Source organism: Piliocolobus tephrosceles, chromosome 1 (assembly GCF_002776525.5).
Source record: "Piliocolobus tephrosceles isolate RC106 chromosome 1, ASM277652v3, whole genome shotgun sequence".
Lineage (NCBI taxonomy): Eukaryota > Metazoa > Chordata > Mammalia > Primates > Cercopithecidae > Piliocolobus > Piliocolobus tephrosceles.
In genome coordinates this window covers 64370840-64395649 of record NC_045434.1, presented here as the reverse complement: position 1 = coordinate 64395649, position 24810 = coordinate 64370840, and the positions used below count along the sequence as shown (strand labels likewise).

Sequence of the window (24810 nt, the reverse complement as noted above, 5' to 3'; positions counted from 1 at the left end):
GCTATACAACCATGTACAATGTGAGTCGTTTGGTTTAAAATATATCTATATATAAAGATTTAAAGCTGTTAAATTTTTATTCATCCTTTCAGGAAAAGAACTGCATTTGTTTGAGGAACTACTTGAAGAAAAAGTGGGGACTATATGCAGACAGAACAATTCTGTTAAATACAGAGGTAAGGTACTTATTATTCCAGACAGGGAGTCCTAGGGAAAGAGCCTAGGCTTCAATAGAAGGATTTTACAGACATGGGACATCAGGTCAGGAAAAATTACAACATAATGACACTACAACATATTTGTGCCTTAAAATACCTTCCAAAATAAGCTAGGCACAGAACTAATACCACATGATCTTTCTTACATGTGAAATCTAAAACAGTTGAACTCATAGAAGTAGAGAGTAGAAAGGTGGTTACCAGGCACTGAGAGGTGGGTATCGAACCCACCTCTGGTCTGGTGTCAAACACCCTTCTTGTTATTATCTCAGAATATTCTTTTGGTGGGTCTCATGACATTTACAGACATCTTGTCAAATTAAAAAAAGAATGTCATTGGAACTGATAGAATTACATTAAATTTGCATACTAATTCAGGGATAATTAACATCACCACAACATTAAATCTTTTAAATAAAATGTTATATACTCCATTTCTTCAAGTGTTTTTTTATGTCCCCCTCTTTTAAATCTTCTGCTTATAAGTCCTATATATTTCTTGTTAAATTTCTTTCTGGATGATTCTGTTTCTATTGTGAATGGTATTTTTCCTCCTTATATTCTATTTGGTTGTTACCTATATAAAGGAAGTAATTAATTTATAAGTATTTATTTTTTGCTAGATATCTCATTACTATTTCCAATTAGTTCTAATAACCTTCCAAACAATTCCTTCGGGTTTTCAGGTAAACAACCATCAGTTAATAATAAATTTGCCATCTCTCACTCTCTAGCTATATCCATATGTATATCTCTCTAAATATAGGGGGCTGTCATTTTACTGGTTTGAATTTCCACAACTACTTTGAATAATAGGAAGGGTGCCGAGTGCTCGTTTCCTTTGACCTTTAATTACATTCAAGCATGCTTTTAGATTTTAACCATTCATTGTGTTTTTTGGCATTAGAGAGTATATTTATATGACATTTAAGAAAAGTTATACTCTTTAATATTGTAAGTTTGTGGATTTCCTAATTTGGAACCATTTCTGGAATAACCCTACTTGTTCACCTTGCATAATTCTTTTAATATTGTTTTTATTTAATATTCAAATTAAGATGTTTAGCATTTATATTAGCAAATGAGCCAGAGATATAGTTATTTTAATTTCATTTGTAATCTTTGGCAAACTTTAGTATGACTATAATTTTATTTCTGTGTTCCATATCAGTTTAAATAATATCAATACTTGGATTATCTATTTCTTGAAGTTTAAAAAGAGTTACAAAACTGGGCCATTGTCTTTTTTTGAAGGTGCTTCTTTGTGGTGGTTTTAAATATGTACACAAATTATTTTATAAATGTCCCTTCAAGTGATGGAGCCCATTTCCTCTCTTTTTGAATGTGGGCTGTGCTTCGCGACTTGATTCGAATGAATAGAATAAAGTGGAAAAGATAGTGTGCAACTTCAGAGGCTAATCATAAAAAGCACTGCAATGTTTTCCTCTCTTTTTGAGATGCTCATTCTGCGAGAGGCCAGTTGTCCTTTGGAGATGCCCATGTAGTGGGAAACTGAAATGCCCTGCAGTCCAAGCCAAGAACAAAAGATGCCACCAAGAGATTAAAAAGACAACCCACAGAATGATAGAAAATATGTGAAAATCCTATCTGATAAGGGTTTAATACTTAGAACCTATAAAGGACTCCTGTAACTCAATAACAATGAAACAAACAACCCAATTAGGAAGTGGGCAAAGGATGAGAATAGACATTTTTCCAAAAAAGACATACAAATGGCCAATAAACACACGAAAAGATGCTCCACATCATTAGTCATTAGGGAAATGCAAATCAAACTGACTTCAGTCCCTTTTAAGGTGGTATAATAATAATTTTTTTTTTTAAATCAGAAAATAACAAGTGTTGGTGAGGATGTAGAGAAATTGGAACATTTGTGCGTTGCTAATGGGGATGTAAAATGGTACAGCAGCTGCGGAAAATAGTCTGGCAATTCTCCAAAAAGTTAAACAGAATTACCATATCCCCCAGCAATTCCACTTCTGGGTATATACCTAAAAGAATTGAAAATAGGGACTCAAACAGATATGGGTTTATCAGCAATTCTGCCTATTTTAAAGTACACCTGGTAAATTGTATTTTTCTTCTGACATGGTACATTTCATAGATATTTTAAATTTTATTAGAATAGAGAAGATATAATATTTTATCAAGTATTAAATCTCTTCAATATCAACAGGATTATGTTTTCTTTCTCATTCACATGTATTTGTAGAATTGTTATTTTGTGAAATTACAATTGATCCAGTCTGTTTGTTTTATAATTGGTCACTTTAAAGAATCTGCTTTTAGATTTCTTTATCATTTCTATGATCTCTTTTTTCCTTATTCATTACTTTATTAATTCCTTAGTCCAGCAGCCTTTTACATGTTTTTAATAATTTAAAAATTGTTAAGCAAAATGTTTTCTTCATTTATTTGAATTTTTTCCTGTCAAATAACAAAAAGGATTGAAAAATTCCTCTGAGGACAGTTTTGGCATCAGCACCCCAGAAATTTTTATGAGTAATATATGTTTCAGCATTCCTAATGAAGAAGCTAAATAATGTAAGGCTTACCATTCTAGGCTGTTGAAGCTGACTGGCAATATTCTAATTCTAACCTCAACTTGCCATATGAATTTCAACAAATTAGTTAACCTGTCTGTCTCAGTTTTCTCTTCTATACAATGAGGAATATGCATGATATCCACTTCAAAGGGTATTTTAAAGACTAAGTAAATCAATTCATGTAAAGGATTTAGAAGAATGCTTGAGGCACGTGCACTCAGTGATCATTAGCGATTGTTATTCTCCAGGTAATCTGCAATGGCTGTTTTTAAATTTCTCTTTGATCAAGATCTAAGGTACTCTGTTTTCTAAAACTTTGAATTTTTGATGTATTATTTTCTCATTAATTCCTAGTTTTTGGTGTATTGTGATGAGAAAATATAGCCATTTTGATATCTTTTATGTGCAAATTTATTGAGGTATACTCTGTGGAGTTATATCAACTTTTATAAATAGTTTCTATAACTGTGATAAAGGTTTCAAAGTTGAACACACAAGAATCAAAGCAGCTTATTCCTCAACATGTGATTTTTTGTACACTTATTTGCCCAATCTGAAGTTTTCAACTATTATTATTTTGCCGATTTGTCTTTTTATTTATTTTAGAAAATCCTCTGACTTTGCATAATGACAAGAATTGAAGAAAAATAATGCTCTCAATCCCTTCATCTAACCAGAGATTCTCACCCTATGGCTTACAGGCCAAATATATTCTATAGCCTTTATTTGTAAATGAAGCTTTATCAAAATACAATCACACATTCATTTGTCTAGGGCTATTTTTCCACTGCAATGGCAGAACTGAGTAATTGCAATAGATATGGCATGGTCTGCAAAATTGAAAATTTTACTATCTGGCTCTTGACAAAAAATGTTGCCATCTCTTGCTCAAAACAATCTGTGTCATTGTCCAGGTTAACATCTACTCCTTAGTTATATGCTTAAGTTGCACTTATTTTCAGAAATTTGACAACATAATTTTATAGCCTATATCTTCACTTATAATACCATGTATATTTTGTCACTCCCACCTCCATCTCAGGTGGTTCTGATTTTTCCAAACCCAATCAAACACACATATGTATATAGGATATCTCCTCCAAATTTGTCATTATTTTTCCAAATTGAGAACAAACTCTGTATGCTTCTTGGCAAATTATTTTTTTCTATTAACGTCACAACATGGTCACCCATTCAAATCCTAAACAGAGATCTAATTATGTCTTCTTGATTGCTGCAAAATAGTTCATAGTAGGCGTCTTATGATTTATTCAACCTACTGCTAATAGAAGGATGTCAGGATTGTTTGCTCTTTTTGCTTATATAAACAATATTGCAATAAAGAACCTATTGTAATTAATACTCCTTTTCCTAGGAGTGGGATTAGTAGCTAAGAAGATATCTATGCTTTCCTCATTTGTGGATAGGGTAAGATTTTTTTTTTTTTGAAAGCTGCAGCAATTCACATTCCAACGAGCCACTATGAGAGGGCTCCTTTTCCTCAAATTCCTATTTACCTCTACTTCCCTCTTTTAAACTTTTATTAATGTGACCGTGAAAACATGAGATACTGTTGCTTTAATTTGCATTTCCCCAAACCATAGTGAAGTTGAGCTTTTTTGCTTAAATATTTATTTTAGCCATTTATTTAGGCCATTTTTATGTTTCCTTTTGTGACTGTACATATTCTTTACTCATTTTTATATTGGGTTGTCTATTGGTTATCTATTGTTGTGTGCTCTTAACTTTCTCTCAGTTTTACCTAATACAAATTTCCCTGCAGTCCATTTTCTGTTAACGTATGGCATATTTTTGCACACTGGAATTTTAATTCTCCCATATGTCACTGTGTTGATACATAGATCTAATGGCCAATCTGGTTGGGAAGGTGACCATCCTCTTTCTCCCTGTGTGCTCGTTTCCTAGCCAGCCAGATGATCCAAGTTAACCCTGGCTAACTCCAAGATGCTGTGTGTTTGGTCAGAGAAGACCTCCTTTCCAGTGGTGGGAGACAGTTCTTTAGCTAAGAGTACATGTGTTACAGAGCTCTGCCTTTGAAACAGCTGAATGAACTCTTCTATATATCAGTATTTGTTTGATGTATTTCAATACGTTAGTTAGCGCTCTCTTGTTCAAAATTTCTTGTCTTCAGGCCAGGCGCGGTGGCTTCCGCCTGTAATCCCAGCACTTTGGGAGGCCAAGGCAGGTGGGTCACAAGGTCAAGAGATCGAGACCATCCTGGCCAACATGGTGAAACCCCGTCTCTACTACAAATACAAAAATTAGCTCGGCACAGTGGCGCACACCTGTAGTCCCAGCTACTCAGCAGGCTGAGGCAAGATAATAGCTTGAACTCTGGAGGGGGAGGTTGCAGTGAACCGAGATGGCACAAATGCACTCCAGCCTGGTGAAAGAGAAGGACTCCGTCTCAAAAAAAAAAAAAAAAAAAAAGTTCTTGTCTTTATTGTGCACTGGACCAAGTATCAATATCTTAAACAAAAATTTTAAATCGTATTTGATATATTTTAATTTAAATTCTTACTTTTCTTATACTGTTTCTGTTTTTTTCTTTCTTAATATCGCATAATATATTTTAAATTGTCTTTCTTATCGTTGTAAAAGAGATATAACATAAAATTTGCCATTAAAACCACTTTAAGGGTATGATTCGTGGCATCAATGACATTCACAACGTTATACAACCATTATCCCTGCTTAGTTCCATAAATTTTCACCATCCCAATGAGAAACTGGATGTATTGAGCAGTAACTCCTTATTCTCCCCTTCCACTGGTTATCTCTAATCTATTTTTGATCCAATAAATTTTCTTATTTTCGGCACTTCATAAAAGGAGAATACAGTATTTATCCTTTTGTATCTGGCTTATTTCACTTAGCATAATGTTTTTAAAGTTTATGTATCTTGTAGCATGTATCAGAACTCTATTCTTTGTATAGCTGAAGAATATTCCATGGAATCTATAAGCTCCATTTCATTTATCCATTCATCTGCTCATAGATTACTTGGGTTGTTTCTACCTTTTGGCTATTCTGAACAAAGCTGCTACGGACATTGGTATTTGAGCATCTGCTTCAGTCCTTGTTTTCAATTTCTTTAGATATATGCCTAGGAGTAGAATTGATGGTCATATGGTAATTCTATGTTTAACTTTTTGAGGAATCACAAAACTGTTTTCCACAGTGCTGCGCCATTTTACATTTCCACCAGCAATGTATAAGGGTTCTAATTGCTCCACATCCTTGCCAATACCTTTTATTTCCTGTTTTTCTAAAAAAAAATTATAACCATCCTAATAGGTACAAAGTCAGGTTGATTTGCACTTCCCTAATGACTAATGATGTTGAACATCTTTTTATGTGTTTATTGGCATTTGTATATTTCCCTTGGAGACATGTCTATCACATCATTTGCTCATTTTCAATTACCGAGTTTTCAGTGCACAGGTCTTGTGCCTCCTTGATTAAATTTATTCCTAAGTATTTTATTCCTTTTGATGCTACTCTAAACAGGATTTTGACCATATTTGGAAGGCTTTGTCTTTCTAAAGGAGGAATCAGAATCATTCACATTTACTATTATAACTGATGAGTTTGATCTTACTTATAGTGTTCTTTCATTTTTATTTATTTAACAATTCTATGGGCTGGAACTCAGCACTGTACAAAACAAACTCCATTCTTGCTCTGCTAAATGGAGTTTTTTTGGTAATATGTAATATTATATTTTGTAATATAAAATATTGTTATATTAAATGTTGTATATCGTAAATAAAATTTATATCAATATTTTTTTGATATAAAATAATAGATTTTATCACTACAGCTAGGAAGTTAGGAATGAAGTAAGAAAAACTACAATAAACTTATACTATGTAGAGGATACATATTCTTGACATAATAAAGAGAAAATGGTACTTTACACCAGTATACAATCAAAATGTTAAAAATCAGATTTATATAATATTTATTTATATCAAATTTATTATTTTTATAATATAGATGAATTTTATGTTATATATATTATATATATATTTATAAAACCTTCCCCCTGTGCTTTGTACCATACTTGCAATAGCCTTTTCCTATCTTTGCTTGAAGGCCTTCTCAAACTTTTTTGGTCTCAAGAATTCTTTGCACTCTTAAACATTTTTATTATTGTTATTACTATTACTATTATTTTTTGAGACAGAGTTTCACTCTTGTTGCCCAGGCTGGAGTGCAGTGGCACAGTCTTGGCTCACCGCAACCTCTGCCTCCCAGGTTCAAGCAATTCTCCTGCCTTGGCCTCCCAAGTAGCTGGGATTACAGGCATGCACCACCATGCCTGGCTAATTTTGTATTTTTTAGTAGAGACGGGGTTTCTCCATGTTGGCCAGGCTGGTCTCGAACTCCTGACCTCAGGTGATACGCCCACCTCGGCCTCCCAAAGTGCTGGGATTACAGGCGTGAGCCACCGCACCCGGCCACTTTAAAAATTGTTAAGGACCTCAAAGTGGTTTTAACAATGGAGCTTATATCTGTTAATATTTATTATATTAGAAAAAGTGAGGCATTAAAACACATTTTTAAATTCACTTCAACATAATAATGCTGGTTTCCCAAAACAGACAGAAAGCTTGCTAGCTCTTGTTTCTCTAACCCCTCTTTTGTTTTATGGACCAAGTGGTTTCACCCTTCTGATTATCTTTTAAAATTTGATTTTTAACATACATATTTCGATTTTATATTGGTGTGAAGTATCATTTTCTCTTTATTTTTCATGTCAAAAATATGTGTCCCCCACATATTATAAGTTTATGATGGTTTTCCTTACTTCATCTCTAACTTCCTAAAGTAATAAAATCTATTTTTTATAACAAGTTTCTTCTTTTCATATTACATGAATTGTCTTTCAAGAATTAGTCCTGCTTTGATATTTTGTTTTATTTCTATATTAAATAAAACAGTTTTAGTGACCCCATTTAACTGGTTTTGTGCCTCATTAATATTTCTTTGATACAACACCATTTGGAATTTTGATTTCTTCTTCAAAAATAAGACTCCCACAGCTTTGTGGGAGTTTTTCGTTTTGTAGGCAGTGTATCTAATTGGTATATGTCTGGGGTTCCTGCTTATTTAAGATGATGCATCTGTGCCTTGCAGATGAATGGCAGCTTGGCTGAGTACAGAAATTTTATTGTACAATATTTCCTCTCAAACACTAACTTCTACTACTTAGTGTTACAGAACAGAAGCTTGGTGTTAATATGAATTTCTTGTTTTCTGTTTATATCTGGAGAGTGGCAGTATTTTGTTTTTATATCTGGATGGCATAATTTTCTCCGTGTAGGGCTAGGGCCCGTTATTGTTAATCTTGATTTGTTTAGTAAGCCTTCAAGGATCAATTTAGTATTTTTCTTTATAGTCTGAGAAATTATCTTCCATTATGTGCTAATTAATGCTTCTACTCATTCTGCTTTCTTTTATTTTTTTTTCTGGAATTTCTGTATTATATCCCTGTGTGTTTGTGTGTAGTGTGTTTGTGTGTATATGTGTGTCATTTCAAGTCTGGTTCTTGATGAATTCTGGAGAATTCAATCTTGTCTTCATGATCCCTTTGGTGTTTTTTTTTCTGGGGGTAGAGGGCAGGCTCCAATCCACCAGTCACCACTCTTTTTCAGACGCCCATGTTTTTCATTCACATCTCAACTTTTCTGATATCAGATAATTTAATCTTATAAATGCCTCTTATAGTTTCATCAATTCTATGTTACAAACACGTATGAGAGATTTCTAAAGATTGTCCCCTGTTTATTGGAGTAAACTGTTGTGCAGATGAATATTTCTCAGATCTCTTAGTTTGATTTCTTTTATTTTCAATTGCTTTACCTTGCCTTAGATATGGTGATATTTTGTTTTGTTTACATAGGGAAATCTATGTTCATTCACAATGGGAGGTGAGAAGAGGTTAGTCAAGGGGTTGTGTGGAAAGCAGTTTAAATCATCCAAGCTCAGTCAGTCAGAAAGGATGAATACTGACTCACTCTAGTGATAGAATAGAATGAGGCTGATGACAAGGGGCACTCAGTTATTGCAGTAAAATTTAATGTCTATCATATTTTTCCTCTCTGAATTTATCATAGCAACCAAAAATGAGTACACAGTCTTTATTATTATTATTATACTTTTCTGGGATACATGTGCAGGACGTGCAGATGTGTTACATAGGTATACACATGCCATGGTGGTTTGCTGCACCCATCAACCTGTCATCTACATTAGTTATTTCTCCCAATGCTATCCCTCCCCTAGACTCCTACCCCCTGACAGGCTCCAGGGTGTGATGTTCCCCTCCCTGAGCCCATGTGTTCTCATTGTTCAACTCCCACTTATGAATAAGAACATGCGGTGCTTGGTTTTCTGTTCCTGTTTTAGTTTGCTGAGAATGATGGTTTCCAGCTTCATAAACGTCCCTGCAAAGGACATGAACTCATCCTTTTTTATGGCTGCATAGTATTCCGTGGTGTACATGTGCCACATTTTCTTTATCCAGTCTATCACTGATGGGCATTTGGGTTGGTTCCAAGTCTTTGTTATTGTGAATAGTGCTGCAATAAACATACGTGAGCGTGTGTCTTTATAGAAGGATGATTTACAATCCTTTGGGTATATACTCAGTAATGGGATTGCTGGGTCAAATGATATTTCTGGTCCTAGATCCTTAAGGAATCACCACACTCATCCACAATGGCTGAACGAATTTACACTCGCACCAACTGTGTAAAAGCATTTCTATTTCTCCACATCCTCTCCAGCATCTGTTGTTTCCTGACTTTTTAATGATCGCCACTCTAACTGGCGTGAGATGGTATTTCAATGCGGTTTTGATTTGCATTTCTCTAATAACCAGTGATGATGAGCTTTTTTTCATGTTTGTTGGCTGCATAAATGTCTTCTTTTGAGAAGTGTTTGTTCATATCCTTTGCTCACGTTTTGTGGGGTTGTTTTTTCTTGTAAATTTGTTTAAGTTCTTTGTAGATTCTGAATATTAGTCCTTTGTCAGATGGATGGATTGCAAAAATTTTCTCCCATCTTGTAGGTTGCCTGTTCACTCTGATGATAGTTTCTTCTGCTGTGCAGAAGCTCTTTAGTTTAATTAGATCCCACTTGTCAATTTTGGCTTTTGTTGCCATTGCTTTTGGTGTTTTAGTCATGAAGTCTTTGCCCATGCCTATGTCCTGAATGGTATTGCCTAGGTTTTCTTCTAGGGTTTGTATGGTTTTAGATCTAACATTTAAGTCTTTAATCCATCTTGAGTTAATTTTTGTATAAGGTGTAAAGGAAGGGGTCCAACTTCAGTTTTCTGCATATGGCTAGCCAGTTTTCCCAATACCATTTATTAAATAGGGAATCCTTTCCCCATTGCTTGTTTTTGTCAGGTTTGTCAAAGACTAGATGATTGTAGATGTGTGGTTGTATTGTAGATGTTATTTCTGAGGCCTCTGTTCTGTTCCACTAGTCTATATATCTGTATTGGTACCAGTATGATGCTGTTTTGGTTACTGTAGCCTTGTAGCATAGTTTGAAGTCAGGTAGCATGATGCCTCCAACTTTGCTCTTTTTGCTTAGGATTGTCTTGGCTATGTGGGCTCTTTCTTGGTTCCATATGAACTTTAAAGTCTTTTTTTGTTTGTTTGTTTGTTTTTCTAATTCTGTGAGGAAAGCCATTGGTAGTTTGATGGGGGTAGCATTTAATTTATAAATTACCTTGGGCAGTATGGCCATTTTCACGATATTGATTCTTTCTATCCATGATCATGAAATGTTTTTCATTTGTTTGTGTCCTCTCTTACTTCCTTGAGCAGTGGTTTGTAGCTCTCCTTGAAGACATGCTTCATATCCCTTGTAAGTTGTATTCCAAGGTATTTTACTCTCTTTGCAGGGATTGCGAGCGGGAATTCACTCATGATTTGGCTCTCTGTTTGTCTGTTATTGGTGTATAGGAATGCTTGCGATTTTTGCATTGATTTTGTATCCTGAGACTACTGAGGTTGCTTATCAGATTAAGGAGATTTAAAGCTGAGACAATGGGGTTTTCTAAATATATAATCGTGTCATATACAGAGACAATTGACTTCCTCTCTTCCTATTTGAATACCCTTTATTTCTTTCTCTCACCTGATTGCCCTGGCCAGAACTTCTAATATTATGTTGAATAGGAGTGGTGTGAGAGGGCATCTTTGTCTTGTGCCAGTTTTCAAAGGGCATGCTTCCAGCTTTTGACCATTCAGTATGATATTGGTGTGGGTTTGTTATAAATAGCTCTTATTTTGAGACACATTCCATCAACACCTAGTTTATTGAGAGTTTTTAACACGAAGGGCTGTTGAATTTTATTGAAGCCCTTCTCTGCATCTATTGAGATGATCATGTGGTTTTTATCATTGGTTCTGTTTATGTGCTGGATTATGTTTATTGATTTGCATATGTTGAACCAGCCTTGCATTCCAGGGATGAAGCCAACTTGATCATGGTGGATAAGCTTTTTGATGTACTGCTGGATTCAGTTTGCCAGTATTTTATTGAGGATTTTTTGCATCAATGTTCATCAGGGATACTGGCCAGAAATTTTCCTTTTTTGTTGTGTCTCTGCCACATTTTGGTATCAGGACGATGCTGGCCTCATAAAATGAGTTAGGGAGGAGTCCCTCTTTTTCTCTTGTTTGGAATAGTTTAGAAGTAAGGTACCAGCTCCTCTTTGTACCTCTGGTAGAATTTGACCGTGAATCCGTCTGTTCCAGGGCTTTTTTTGGTTGGTAGGCTATTAATTACTGCCTCAATTTCAGAACTTGTTTTTGGCCTATTCAGGGATTCGACTTCTTCCTGTTTTAGTTTTGGGAGGGTGTATGTGTCCAGGAATTTATCCATTTCTTCTAGATTTTCTAGTTTATTTGCGCAGAGGTGTTTATAGTATCCTCTGATGGTAGTTTGTATTTCTGTAAGATCAGTGGTGATATCCCCTTTATCATTTTTTATTGTGTCTATTTGATTCTTCTCTCTTTTCTTCTTTATTAGTCTGGCTAGTGGTCTACTTTGTTAATCTTTTCAAAAAACCAGCTCCTGGATTCATTGATTTTTTGAAGTTTTTTTCATGTCTCTATCTTCCTCAGTTCTGCTCTCATCTTAGTTATTTCTTGTCTTTTGCTAGCTTTTGAATTTGTTTGCTCTTGCTTCTCTAGTTCTTTAATTGTGATGTTAGGGTGTCGATTTTAGATCTTTTCTGCTTTCTCCTGTGGGCATTTAGTGCTATAAATTTCCCTGTACACACTGCTTTAGCTGTGTCCCAGGGATTCTGGTGCAGTGTGTCTTTGTTCTCATCAGTTTCAAAGAACTTACTTATTTCTGCCTTAATTTCATTATTTAGCCAGTAGTCATTCAGAGGTTATTCAGTTTCCATGTAGTTGTGTGGTTTTGAGTGAGTTTCTTAATCCTGAGATCTAATTTGATTGCACTGTGGTCTGAAAGACTGTTTGTTATGATTTCCATTCTTTTGCATTTTGAGGGTGCTTTACTTCCGATTACGTGGTCGATTTTAGAATAAGTGCTATGTGGTGCTGAGAAGAATGTATATTCTGCTCATTTGGGTGGAGAGTTCTATAGATGTCTATCAGGACTGCTTGGTCCAGAGGTGAGTTCAAGTCCTGAATATCCTTGTTAATCTTCTGTCTCATTGATCTGTCTAATATTGACAGTGGGGTATTAAAGTCTCCCACTATTATTGTGTGGGAATCTAAGTCTCTTTGTAGGTCTTTAAGAACTTGCTTTATGAATCTGGGTGCTCCTGTATTGGGTGCATATATATTTAGGATAGTTAGCTCTTCTTGTTGCATTGATCCCTTTACCATTATGTAATGCCCTTGTCTCTTTTGATCTTTGTTGGTGTAAAGTATGTTTTATCATAGTCTAGGATTGTAACCCCTGCTTTTATTTGCTTTCCATTTGCTTGGTAAATATTCCTCCATCCCTTTACTTTGCGCCTATGTGTGTCTTTGCACATGAGATAGGTCTCCTGAATACAGCACACCAATGGGTCTTGACTCTTTATCCAATTTGCCTGTCAGTGTCTTTTAATTGGGGGCATTTAGCCAATTTACATTTAATGTTAGCATTGCTATGTGTAAATTTGATTCTGTCATTATGATGCTAACTTGTTATTTTGCCCATTAGTTGATGTGGTTTCTTCATATTGCTGATGGTCTTTACAATTTGGTATGTTTTCGCAGTGGCTGGTACCAGTTATTCCTTTCCATGTTTAGTGTTTCCTTCAGGAGCTCTTGTAAGGCAGGTCTGGTGGTGACAAAATCCCTCAGCATTTGCTTGTCTGTAAAGGATTTTATTTCTTCTTCACTTATGAAGCTTGGTTTGGCTGGATATGAAATTCTGGATTGAAAATTCTTTTCTTTAAGAATGTTAAGTATTGGCCGCCACTCTCTTCTGGCTTGTAGGGTTTCTGCAGAGAGATTCACTGTTAGTCTGACGGGCTTCCCTTTGTGGGTAACCTGACCTTTCTCTCTGGCTGCCCTTAACATTTTTTCCTTCATTTCAATCTTGGTGAATCTGACGATTATGTGTCTTGGGGTTGCTCTTCTCGAGTAGTATCTTTGTGGTGTTCTCTGTATTTCCTGAATGTGAATGCTGGCCTGTCTTGCTAGGTTGGGGAAGTTCTCCTGGATAATATCTTGAAGAGTGTTTTCCCACTTGGTTCCATTCTCTCCAGCACTTTCAGGTACACCAATCAAATGTAGGTTTGGTCTTTTCACATAGTCCCATATTTCTTGGAGGCTTTGTTCATTCCTTTTCATTCTTTTTGGCCTTCATGCTTTATTTCATTAAGTTGATCTTCAATCTCTGATATCCTTTGCTTCACTTGATCAATTTGCCTATTGATACTTGTGTATGCTTCATAAAGTTCTTGTGTTGTGTTTTTCAGCTCAATCAGGTCATTTATGTTGTTCTTTAAACTGGTTATTCTAGTTAGCAATTCCTCTAACCTGTTTTTCAAGGTTCTTGCTTCCTCGCATTGGGTTAGAACATGCTCCTTTTGCTTGAAGGAGTTTGTGATTACCCACCTTCTGAAGCCTACTTCTGTCAATTTGTCAAACTCATTCTCCATCCAGTTTTGTTCCCTTTCTGGCAAGGAGTTGGGATCCTTTGGAGGAGAAGAGGCATTCTGGTTTTGGGAATTTTCAGCCTTTTTGTGCTGGTTTTTCCTCGTCTTCGTGGATTTATCTATCTTTGGTCTTTGATGTTGGTGACCTTTGGATGGGGTTTTCATGTGGACGTCCTTTTTGTTGATGTTAATGCTCTTTCTTTATGTTTGCTAGCTTTTCTTCTAACAGTCAGGCCCCTCTGCTGCAGGTCTGCTGGAGTTTGCTGGAGGTTCACTCCAGGGTCTTTAAAAGCCCCTTCTCAGTTGAGGCAATGGCTTCTGGTGTGGCTACTTGTCCCAAGGAAAAGTCAAGAACAAGAACCCCATAATGTTCTCCTCTTTGTGTGCACTTTGATGCATAATCTTCCAGAGCTGCTGTTACAATTAAGATTTACTCTCCCAAACCCTGCTTCAGAGTCCTCCAACTCAACGGTAGTACCTACCGATCTCAGTTAAGGAGGTTCAAATGGTTCAACTACCTTTTTTCCTTTCACTTATTTGTAAGCTGCTCCTTTTCATCCAATGAATGCCTGACTGCCTGACCAGGTTTCACATGTACCACCTTTGACAGGAACATGGTGCCCTCACCTGGTTTACAATACAATACATATTGTTCCTTCTTTTTTGTATTCCTTTGATAATATGCTATGTCCAAGGTATCATCTCCATCTAGAAGTCCTATTGCTTGCTTTTAAAGTAAAGGTAGCAATAGTTTAGTTTGTCTATCTGAGACTGGATCCGAAGTTGACTCTGCTGTTCTGGAACTCATATTCAAGAGATGGTATTCTCAACTCACCCTTTATTACAAGAATAATTAACTGTTGATCCAAACTGGGTATCTGTGTTTATATGCACCATTCCATTGAAGGGTTCTGGAGGAGTTCCACATGATTTTCCTAGGGGGAAGAAGCAGAATTTGGGATTAAGTGTAGAGTTCAACTTACCTTTGTTTGTAAGGTTCAAACTGGAGTGTGGCATACTAAACAGCATATACAGTTCCAATTGTTTAACGGAATTGACTGCTTTGAAGAAACTTGGCAGACAACTTCAGAACCATGCAGCTACAGAACACCACTTTAAAAAAGACTACCTTACATCTCCCAATAAAAGTTATGTATGGGCTCACGCTTGTAATCCTAGCACTTTGGGAGGCCAAGACAGGCAGATCTCCTGAGGTCAGGAGTTCAAGACCAGTCTTGCCAACGTGGCAAAACCCTATCTCTACTAAAAAATACAAAAATTAGCTGGGCGTGGGGGTGGGTGCCTGTAATCCCAGCTACTCAGGAAACTGAGGCAGGGAGACTTGCTCAAACCCAGGAGGTTGCAGTGAGCCAAGATCGCACCACTACACTCCAGCCTGGGTGACAGAGTGAGGCTCCATCTCAGAAAAACAAACAAACAACAAAAAAAACCCCACAACAACAACAGAAACAAAACAAAAAACAAAACAAAACAAGTCATTTATGGCTAAAGTGTTGTACTCTCATTCCACCAGCCAAAATCAAAGGCCTCAAAATTTGGGATGTCTCCCCTATTTTTAGTTAGCCAACCTCAGTTCACTGTAACCCACATAAATTTCTTTTGTACCCGTTTCATTCATTTCATGGTTTCAGCCATCAAGGATGATCTACAGCGAATGTAAATTTTATCTCTAATTCTTTTGTGAGAGCCATTCTCATGAAATGAGCATCTAGTCAAGGTTCAGGAACTCTGAGCAATAAAAAGGGGTGATGTACAAGACCACCCTTTATCAAAATACCTTGGGCAAATATAGACATCTTGCCTCCAAAATTTGAGAAAATTGAATCAAATCCCACACTGTTTTTATTGTTGTTGTTTGTAGAGATGGGGTTTGGCCATGTTGCCCAGGCTGGTTGCGAGCTCCTGAGCTCAAGCTGTCTGCCAGCTTTGGCCTCCCAAAGTGCTGGGATTACAGGCATGAGCCACCAAGCCTGCTCCCATCTGTACTTTAAGAGACATGAAGTAGTTCCCAGGGAGGGGTTACTTACGTCTACAGTTGTCTTCAACACTTGACCAGACCAAGTTTTCTAGGCAGGAGATAGAGAACATTCTCCCAAAATACCCAGGACGGCATTCATAATTCAAAGATGTCCCGACTGGAAACTCAAAGTCATTAATTGGGATTGTGGGCCTGGCAAATGGAAACTGCTCTGGGGCTTTACAGTGACCTGGAGAACAAAATCACAGGAATATCAAAGTTAGCAGAGAGACTTCCACCCTACCTCCTGTTTCTCTCCAATTAAGCTGATAGGTGGATCACAGAAACAGACTTACAAAAGTAGCAAAAGATTTTCTTCTCTTTGATATTACCTTGGCATAAACTTTTCAACGGCATCTACTCAGTGGAATTTTTTTTTCTTTTTTTTTTTTTTTTACTATTTGGAAGATCACTCAGCTTTCTGATCTTCCCTTATTTCACCAAAACAAGAACTCCAGCTTGTAGTTTCATATGTCAGACCTCCTGTCGGAGTGCCTATATCCTCAGTTAACCACTCAAATGCTCACGTATTTGTGCTAATTCACTCATGAGTAGCAAGACATATTTTATCATCTCTCTCCATCTACTCCATTCTCAGGGTGCCCAGCATTAGCTGCCTCTCTGGTCTTTCATAGCAGATACCCGTTGTAGTGAGTTGAATTATGTTCTCCCAAAAGATATCTCTACCTAAAACCTCAGAATAGAAACTTGTTTGTAATAATGGTTTTTCAGATAGAATTAAGGTTAGCATCTTGAGATTAGATAATCTTTTACTTAGAGTGGACCCTAAATCCAATGACTGGTGTCCCTATCAGGGAAAAAGTGGAGGGATTTGAAATATAGAGACACAGGGGAAAAGGCTATGATGGAGGCAGGGATTGGAATGATGCATCCACAAACAAGGAACACCAAGGAATTCCAGGAACTAGCAGGAGCTGGAAGAAGTAAGGAATTGGTTATTTTCTAGAGCCTTAGAAGATGGGAAAATACCCCTGCCAACATCTCAATTTCAGACTTCTAGCCTACAAAACTGTGAAATAATAAGTTTTTTCTGTTTTAAGCCACCTAGTTTGTGGTAATTTGTTACAGCAGCCCTAAGAAACTAATACAGTGTTCTTCTTCTGATGCTAAACTACGCATTTAAAGATAGAACAAAATAGGCTGGGAGTGGTGGCTCACGCCTTGTAGTCCCACCACTTTGGGAGGCCAAGACAGGTGGATTGCTTTAGCCCAGGAGTTCCAGACCAGCCTGGGCAACGTGATGAAAACCAGTCTACATAAAATACAAGAATTAGCTGGGCATGGTGGCATGCACCTCTGGTCCCAGCTATTTGGAAGGCTGAGATGGGAGGCTTGCTTGAGCCAGGGAGGTTGAGGCTGCAGTAAACTATAATTGCACCACTCTACTCTAGCCTGGGCAAAAGAGCAAGAACCTCTCTCATAAAAAAAAAAAAAAAAAAAAAAAAAAAAAAGCACATACACACACAAAAACAAAACAAAAAAAGAACCAGAACAAAACAGACTAAGCCATCAGCCTCCTGTAAGAAGCTATGTCTTCTTTCTGAGAGAGTATATTGTATGCTGCATATTTTTACTTTTTTGTTTTATAATTTTTACAATTTTTAAATTTTATTTTTTATAGAGACAGGATCTTGCTGTGTTGATCAGGTTGGTCTTGAACTCCTGACCTCAAACAATCCTCTCACCTCGGCCTCCAAAAGTGCTGGGATTATAGGTGTGAGCTACTGTGCCCAGCCATGTGTTGCATATTTTCAAATAGAGTCTGAACTCCACCCCCTTCCTTTTGGAGAAGTCTTCTTCCATCTGTTCATTCATTAAGCCTTCACTGGGGTCTAGGCATTTGCATTAAAAAATTTACTGGATTCTGATGAGTAGCACTCAGTTGGAGGGTAAAGGTAAAAGAAAGGTTAAATGCCAGGTTTAGCCTTTTCACCTTGGCTTGCTCTTCTCTCTCAGGGCTTCCCTGTGGATAATGGAATATTCCAAGGCTGGTGCCACATCCCTTATCTACTACAGCTTCTGTTCTGGAAAAGACCTAATGTTTGCCCTAAAGGACCAGGCAACTTCTCCCCCTCTTTAGGAAGAAACAGACTCTTCCTTTTCCTACTCTTTTCTTGGGCTACTGTTTCCTTGCTTCTTACCCTGAGTGGAACAGTTCAAGTACAAAGATTGAGACGACCTGGAGGCAAGCTGACAAGTGGACAAATGTTAAGTCAAGACGAAGAGTGTCTTTTTGGTTACTTAGCCCATGCAGCAGAACGCTAGTTTAAAACCTTAGCTAAATAATATCCACATTTTCAATTTAGAACTGTGCATGCCCACGTACCCCTCATGAACTTATGGAGAGTGTCTGTCAATTATACAGATACTGGTTAGTGTTCATAGGCAGTTGTTTTCATGTCCTCTCCAGTGAATACATTTTTCTTCCTGAATTACATAACTGCGCCTTACTACCTTCCCTCCAACCCTCCCCTCAGTCCCATTACCCCACCCTCTTCCACTCCACCAGCAAGAAGAGTTCTCATCTTATAGATTTAAACATACCTTGGCACTGCTGAAACCCATCTGTTTTAGCTATGGTTTGTAATTTTGTCATTTCCACTTATGACAAAGTTAAGCTCACAAAAATATACCATAGTCTTATTACAGAAACATGAGGGATTGGGTCCAGATATTCTGAACCCATGTAGGATATGTGGAAACAGGTACTGACCAGCACGAACAGAAAGTTCACAGTGAGGGGCGGGGCTGCTCCAAACCCCATTCCCTTGAGGGTCACTTGTGCAGCGGATAGTTTTCTCCCCAATGAGGTTGAAGGTCATCCCTCTGTCTGGGTGGGGGTCACATGTGTAAGATATTTCTTTTCCATAGGGAATATCTCCAAGGAGAGTTCCGGTGTGTCTCCCATTAAGGATAGCTGGAGGATTTGGACAAAAGATATCTAGAAAGAAAACAAGAGCTCTCAATTCCATAAAAAATTTTAAATTATAATCCAAGGTGATTCTACAGTTGTCATACTGTGACTGTGTTGCCAATTAAGCGTACTTTTTTTTCTTAAGGAAAGTAGAAACTGCAAAATAAATGTATTAGACCTCTGCTAAGATGGAGCTAAATGAAATGACAACTAAATCAATGTTTATTACAAAAGCCATTGCCAAATTAAGCATCCTAAATTTTTCAGATAGTTAATATTTCTGAATAATAAAGGGTATATTCCTTTAAAGTAAATAAAAATCTTCATAGTCACATTAAAGGGGAATCATCCATTAATTCAACAAGCATTTTTTTGAATATCTGATGTATGTCAAGTACTGTTTTAAGCGCAAGATAAATATGATCTTTGACATCAAGAATCTTCATCCTAGAGACATCTTTCTAAAATATATTATGCATTTATTATTTGTATATCAGTGATTTAATTTTTCTTGATGATGCCAGGTTATGATTTTCAAAATAAAGATGAAAGATTACAGTAATGCTGTCAAATGAAATAAAATATACTATGTACTCCTGTATGTGTTTCAAAGGGCTCAAGAATGTTACGGTTTTTTGAGATACTCATTGGTTTTTAAAGGTGTTTTTTTTTCCCCCATTAAACAAACACATTTATTCCTTGGAATGCCTCTATCTGGGGACATCCTTCCCCTTTCTAATTTGCTTTGAATTTGGAAAGAGGATATTACAGTTTAAAAGAATTATAGATAAACTAATCAAAGGTTAAAATAGCTTAACCAATGTTTACACTCTAGTAAGCAATTTCAGATATATGTTGGGTTCATGAGGGTATTTTCTCTTTCTTTTCTTTCATACTTCTTAACTATTCCAGGGAAGTTAAGATGGTCAAATAGCTGACTTCCAACAATGTAATACGAAATTATCAAGTTTCATCGTATAAATCAGTACAAGACATTGAAATAATTTAAGGCAAAGTATTCATTTGAGCGAAATTCTATTGTAAACATGTATTTTTAATAGCTATGATCAGAAGGGGAACCAATATCCTGATTGATTTATTGAAGAAGTAAAGGGATAGATTGGACATAGTAGTGTTTCTGTCTTTAACGCACTATTTTCTGCCCTCTTAAAAATCAAAAGCAACCCCCTTGCTGCCATTTCCCTCTCCAGCTATAGTCCTATTTCTACTCTCTTTACATGAAAACTCCTCTAAAATACTGTCTATGATCTGTTACAGTTCCTCTGTTCATTCTCCCTAGAATTCATTCCAATCAGTGTTTGCCAGTACTCCACTGAAACTGCCACTTGTTACCTCCAAGTTGCTAAACCCAAAGATCAATTTTCTGTTCTCACCTAATTTGACCTCCCTATAGAATTTGACACAGTCGATTAATCTAGTCCTTTAAAGGAATTTACACCCTTGGCTTCCAGGGCACCTCACCCTCCTGTGTTTTCTCTTATTGCAGTGGCTGCTTCATTATAATCCCCTTTGCTGATTCCTTCTCACCTTTTCAACTGTTAGTCCTGGACATCCAGGCTCAGTCCATGCATCTGTTCTCTAGCAGCACTCACTCCCTAGGTGAAGATCTCTTTCAGTCCTGATTTCAAGCATAGCAGATACAATGAGGGCTTCTACACATCTATGGGCAGCCTGGGACTCTCTAACATATCCATCTGGATATCTAAGAGGAACACTAAAATTATGTCCCAAGCGTAACTTTTGATTTCCCCCTTCCCAAACTTCACGCAGTCCCCTGCATTTCAGCTAAGGCAAATTCTACCCTGGCGGTTGCTTGGCCAAAAGCCTGGAAACTGTTTATGATTCTTCTCTTTCTTTCACATCCTCTATCTAAGCACCATCACCAAATTCTGTCATCTGCACCTTCAAAATATATCCAGAATTTGATCACTTCTCATCATCATCTTTCCCAATTGCTATCCTGGGCCAACATCTCTGATGAGATTGCTGCAACAGCCTCCCAGTTTGAACCCTCAGCTACACCCAGAGGTTTGCTTGACTACACTTGCCTTTTGGGTCCTCAGCTACTTTCTCAACTGAGAGCACTGACTCAATTAAGAGTATTTTCTTAATAACACTTAGTATCATTTGAACATTTCTATTCATGTCTTTGATTTTTGTCTTTATCCTTGCACAAAAATCTAAACATGGACTTATCTGTCTTGTTTATAGGTATATTCCCAGTTCCCAGAAGATTGCTTGGCACATAGTAGGTACTCAAATAATTTTCTGTTGAAAGAATGAGTATGTGACTAAATGGATGATTGAGGGAAGAACTGAAAAGTTGAAGTATGACTATTACTTTTGACAGGAAAGAAGAGAAAAATTTAGCCTAGCGTCTTGCCACATATTTATTTCTATGAAGCATTTCTCTCCATTTATAGCACAGACTCTCCTCATAAATATTTATAGGAGGGTACCCCAAACACATGATTCTCAGGTTTATTTTTTCCCAAAATGTTGCTTGTATCTATTCCAACAAAGAACTATTTCTATCAAAAGTAGGCATAAACAGCAGGACCAACAGTAGATAATCCCATGGGGCAAACCACATTAAGAAAAAAAAAACAAAGAGAAAGATGCAGACTGAACAAGTATTCCATCTACTCACGTTCACACACAGGAACACTGTTATTCCAAAGGCTTCTCATTCCAACCAAGACACAATGACTAACGGAGCTGCCCTTTAAGCGAAACCTAAAGAACAAAGCAGTAGTGGCTGGGTGAATGCACCATTTCTCTCTTCCCTTCATTGACAGATCTCAACCTCCTTCCTGAGAATTCCTAAGTTAATTAACATTTTACTGCTCAAGCTAAAGCACAGGTGAAAATGCTCAACTCACTTAGTTTCTCATTGACAGGGGCTCAGAAGCAAAATCTTTTTGGAAAAAGTGTAGCTTTCAGTGAGGACAAAGCAATAACAGCTGACGAAGTTGTCAATCGTATGTAATTGGATTTTAGAATATTTCTACTTACTCTTTCATTCCTATTCCAAATTCTAGTATTTATTTGTTTAAAAGTTTTTTGAAATACTCTTTGCATGCTATTTTATCTTATACACAACTTTCTCTTATATATCAAACTTTTCTTAACCCCCTAGAATAGTTATTTATCTCTTCATGTCTGCAAATTATTATTTATTCATACATCTAATGTTCCATATGTGTATATATATACTTTTTTTTTCAAGATCTATTGTATTCCTGCCATTGTTTTTTCTTTGTCCCTTACTGGAAGCTGCACATTTTCCAAAATGATTTTACTTCTAAGCCTCTATAAGTGAGAAATCAAATGAGTTGAGCTTTTTGCTTTTTAAACTTCTGTTCATGGATCCAGCTGGTTCATACCGCACTTTCCAATCATTGTTTCATATATTAGTCTCCTCTAGTACTTCTTTTCCACTAGGCCAGTCCCCTTTTCTGGACTGGTGATTGTATTTCTGTTTATACTTGACACTGAGTTATATGTGCCATTTTTTCTTCATCTCTTTATCTCTTGATAGTAGTGTCACTTAGTCCCTACCCTTATTTTAAAACTACACTTCCAGAAGTTAATCTCCCTGGGTTCTTCTTTTCCTAGGTCAGCCCTCTTTTTGGATTGATCCTTGAGCTCAAGAGTCACTCTCCAGTGCTAAGTCCCTGATCTTAATTCTGGGTCACACTCACCCTTCATCACAGACAAAGGACACCTTTGCCCCAAGCTGGAGATTAAGTGGAAATAGCACACGGCCATGAGGGAGTTGACCCAAGAAGTCATCACAGGATTTCACTAGAAGAAGAAAAAAAGAAAAAAGAAAAAATAGGAGTAAGACCTCCATGTGCGGGGTAAAGAGAGCAATCTGGAAGCTAGAGAGTTGAGGCACCTGCACATCTGGGGGCTTCAGGACTCCAGTCTCCCTGGGGCGTGCAGTGCAGAGATGCAGCCCCTCTGAGGTCATAGCCGGGCTCACAGCTGTAGAACACTTCCTGCCCGGGTGAAAAGTTGTCCTGATGGCTTGGGGTATGCTCACCATGCAGGATTTCTGGAGGCGGCTGACACACTGTGGAAAGGACAGTTCCAGAGCACTTGTTACTTATGGGGGAATTTCCTATGCTTCCTGAAGGCCTCATAGCTAGTCAGAGGTAGAGAAATAGAACCCAATTCTCCCTAGCACAAGGCCCCAAATTCACTTGTAAATCTACAGGGCATGAGGTATTTTCTCCTAGCTCTGGCTCTCCAATGTGGAGTTATTAGTATTGGTGGATTCTCCATCTACATATGTCCTAGGAAGGTAATCCCGATTTGTACCATTGTTATTTAGGCAATGAGACTGTCACCTGAGACCAAGTCTGTTCTACAGATTTCCCCCAATTTCTCTGATTGCACACCAATGACTAAAGTACAGTCATACTGTTTCTGGACGGGCAAGCCCCCAAATTGGGACTTACTCTGGAAGGGTTCTTGCCTCACCCAGGAAAGAATTCAGGGATGAGCCAGTGGTGCCAGACAGCAATCTTTTAGTGAAGGGCACTGCCACTTGCAGAGCAGGGCTAACTCACAGACAGTGCACCCAGAGTCAGCAACATAAGGGCTGCTGGCAGGCAACTGTATTTATACTCCTGTAAACCTGTTTCAGTTACATGTAATTTAAGGAATGGATCAATACAGATTGAGGGGCGAGTTATTCAGAACTTTCCAGGAAAAGGGCGGTAACTTCTAGGTCGTTGCCATGGCATTTGTAAACTGTCATGGTGCTGATGGGACTATGAGGGCAGCTAGCAGTTGCTTTCATCGCCATCTGCTGGTTCCTGCTGTTTTTTCACTTCATCCTGTCTGGGCCAGAGCCTGTTTTGGTCAGCAGGATTGTGACCAGAACACAAGCCCTGCCCATCTCCTGCCTCAACACATCCATCTTTACATCCCTTTATCTGTTCGTCTTCCCAGCTCAGTGGTTGCAGAAGGCTAACATGGGTTGGTAGAAGAATTGTAAGCTCTTTCTCTGTCCCTGTGTATCAGCCATAACACCTCCCATTCAGCTGTTAAGCCAGCTATTGTGGCATCAGTAGACAAGATGAGCCATCAAAAACACAAGCCCTTAAATAAAGCAGTCCTTTGTCACGAGAGGGCATATTATTTGGAGAGTATTTGACTCAACATCTGCTTTTATTTATAGTCCTGTTCGTTCATGCTTAGGGCATCAGAACCCATTTTAACATCAACCTAATCTATACTTCATTAAAGATGAATTTAGAAATATTTAACTGGCTTTGAACAAGTTACTTTCACTCTTGACTTAGACTCCTAGGGATAAAATGTAGGATGTGGATGGCTTGAGCCTAGGAGTTTGAGGCTGCAGTGAGCCATGATTGTATCACTGTACTTCAGCCTAGGCAACAGAGTAGGACCTCAACTCTAATAAATAGTTTTTAAATAAAATAAAATAAAAAATAAAATTTAGGAGGCAGACCATTGTAGACAAACTCTAAGGTCTTTGTCTCTATTATGAGGCTATGATTTCTGTCTTTGTAAGCCAGTCTCTTTCTTTCACCAATGGATACTGATAGAAGTATGGCAAGAGACAAAACATTCAGACTCTGGGGTCTAACACACCTGCCTTTTAAAATCCTGGGTGTCTCACTTAGAATATGTGATTTGACTAATTTATTTAACCTCTGAAAGACCAAGCTGATGTCACTATTAAATGGATAATACAACAGCACAATTTCAAACTATTGTTGTAAATAATGAATGAGAAAATGCATATAAAGTGCTTAGTGCACAGTTGACCATAAAGTCTATATAATTTTTCAATATAATTGAGAGAGACTGCAGCTGTTACTTTG

General features: G+C 37.3%; 1 protein-coding gene across 1 annotated transcript in view; it reads right to left on the bottom strand.

Moving 5' to 3' along the window:
- CR1 (complement C3b/C4b receptor 1 (Knops blood group)) overlaps positions 1–24810 on the bottom strand; it is a 186767-nt gene that overhangs the window by 133773 nt on the left and 28184 nt on the right. The window contains exons 6-11 of the mRNA XM_031935120.1: positions 22851–23059; positions 22654–22756; positions 21600–21685; positions 18728–18955; positions 16004–16183; positions 14791–14890 (exon numbers count right to left, since the gene is read on the bottom strand). Of these exons, the coding sequence (XP_031790980.1) occupies positions 14791–14890; positions 16004–16183; positions 18728–18955; positions 21600–21685; positions 22654–22756; positions 22851–23059 (906 nt within the window). The remainder of the gene's footprint in view (positions 1–14790; positions 14891–16003; positions 16184–18727; positions 18956–21599; positions 21686–22653; positions 22757–22850; positions 23060–24810) is intronic.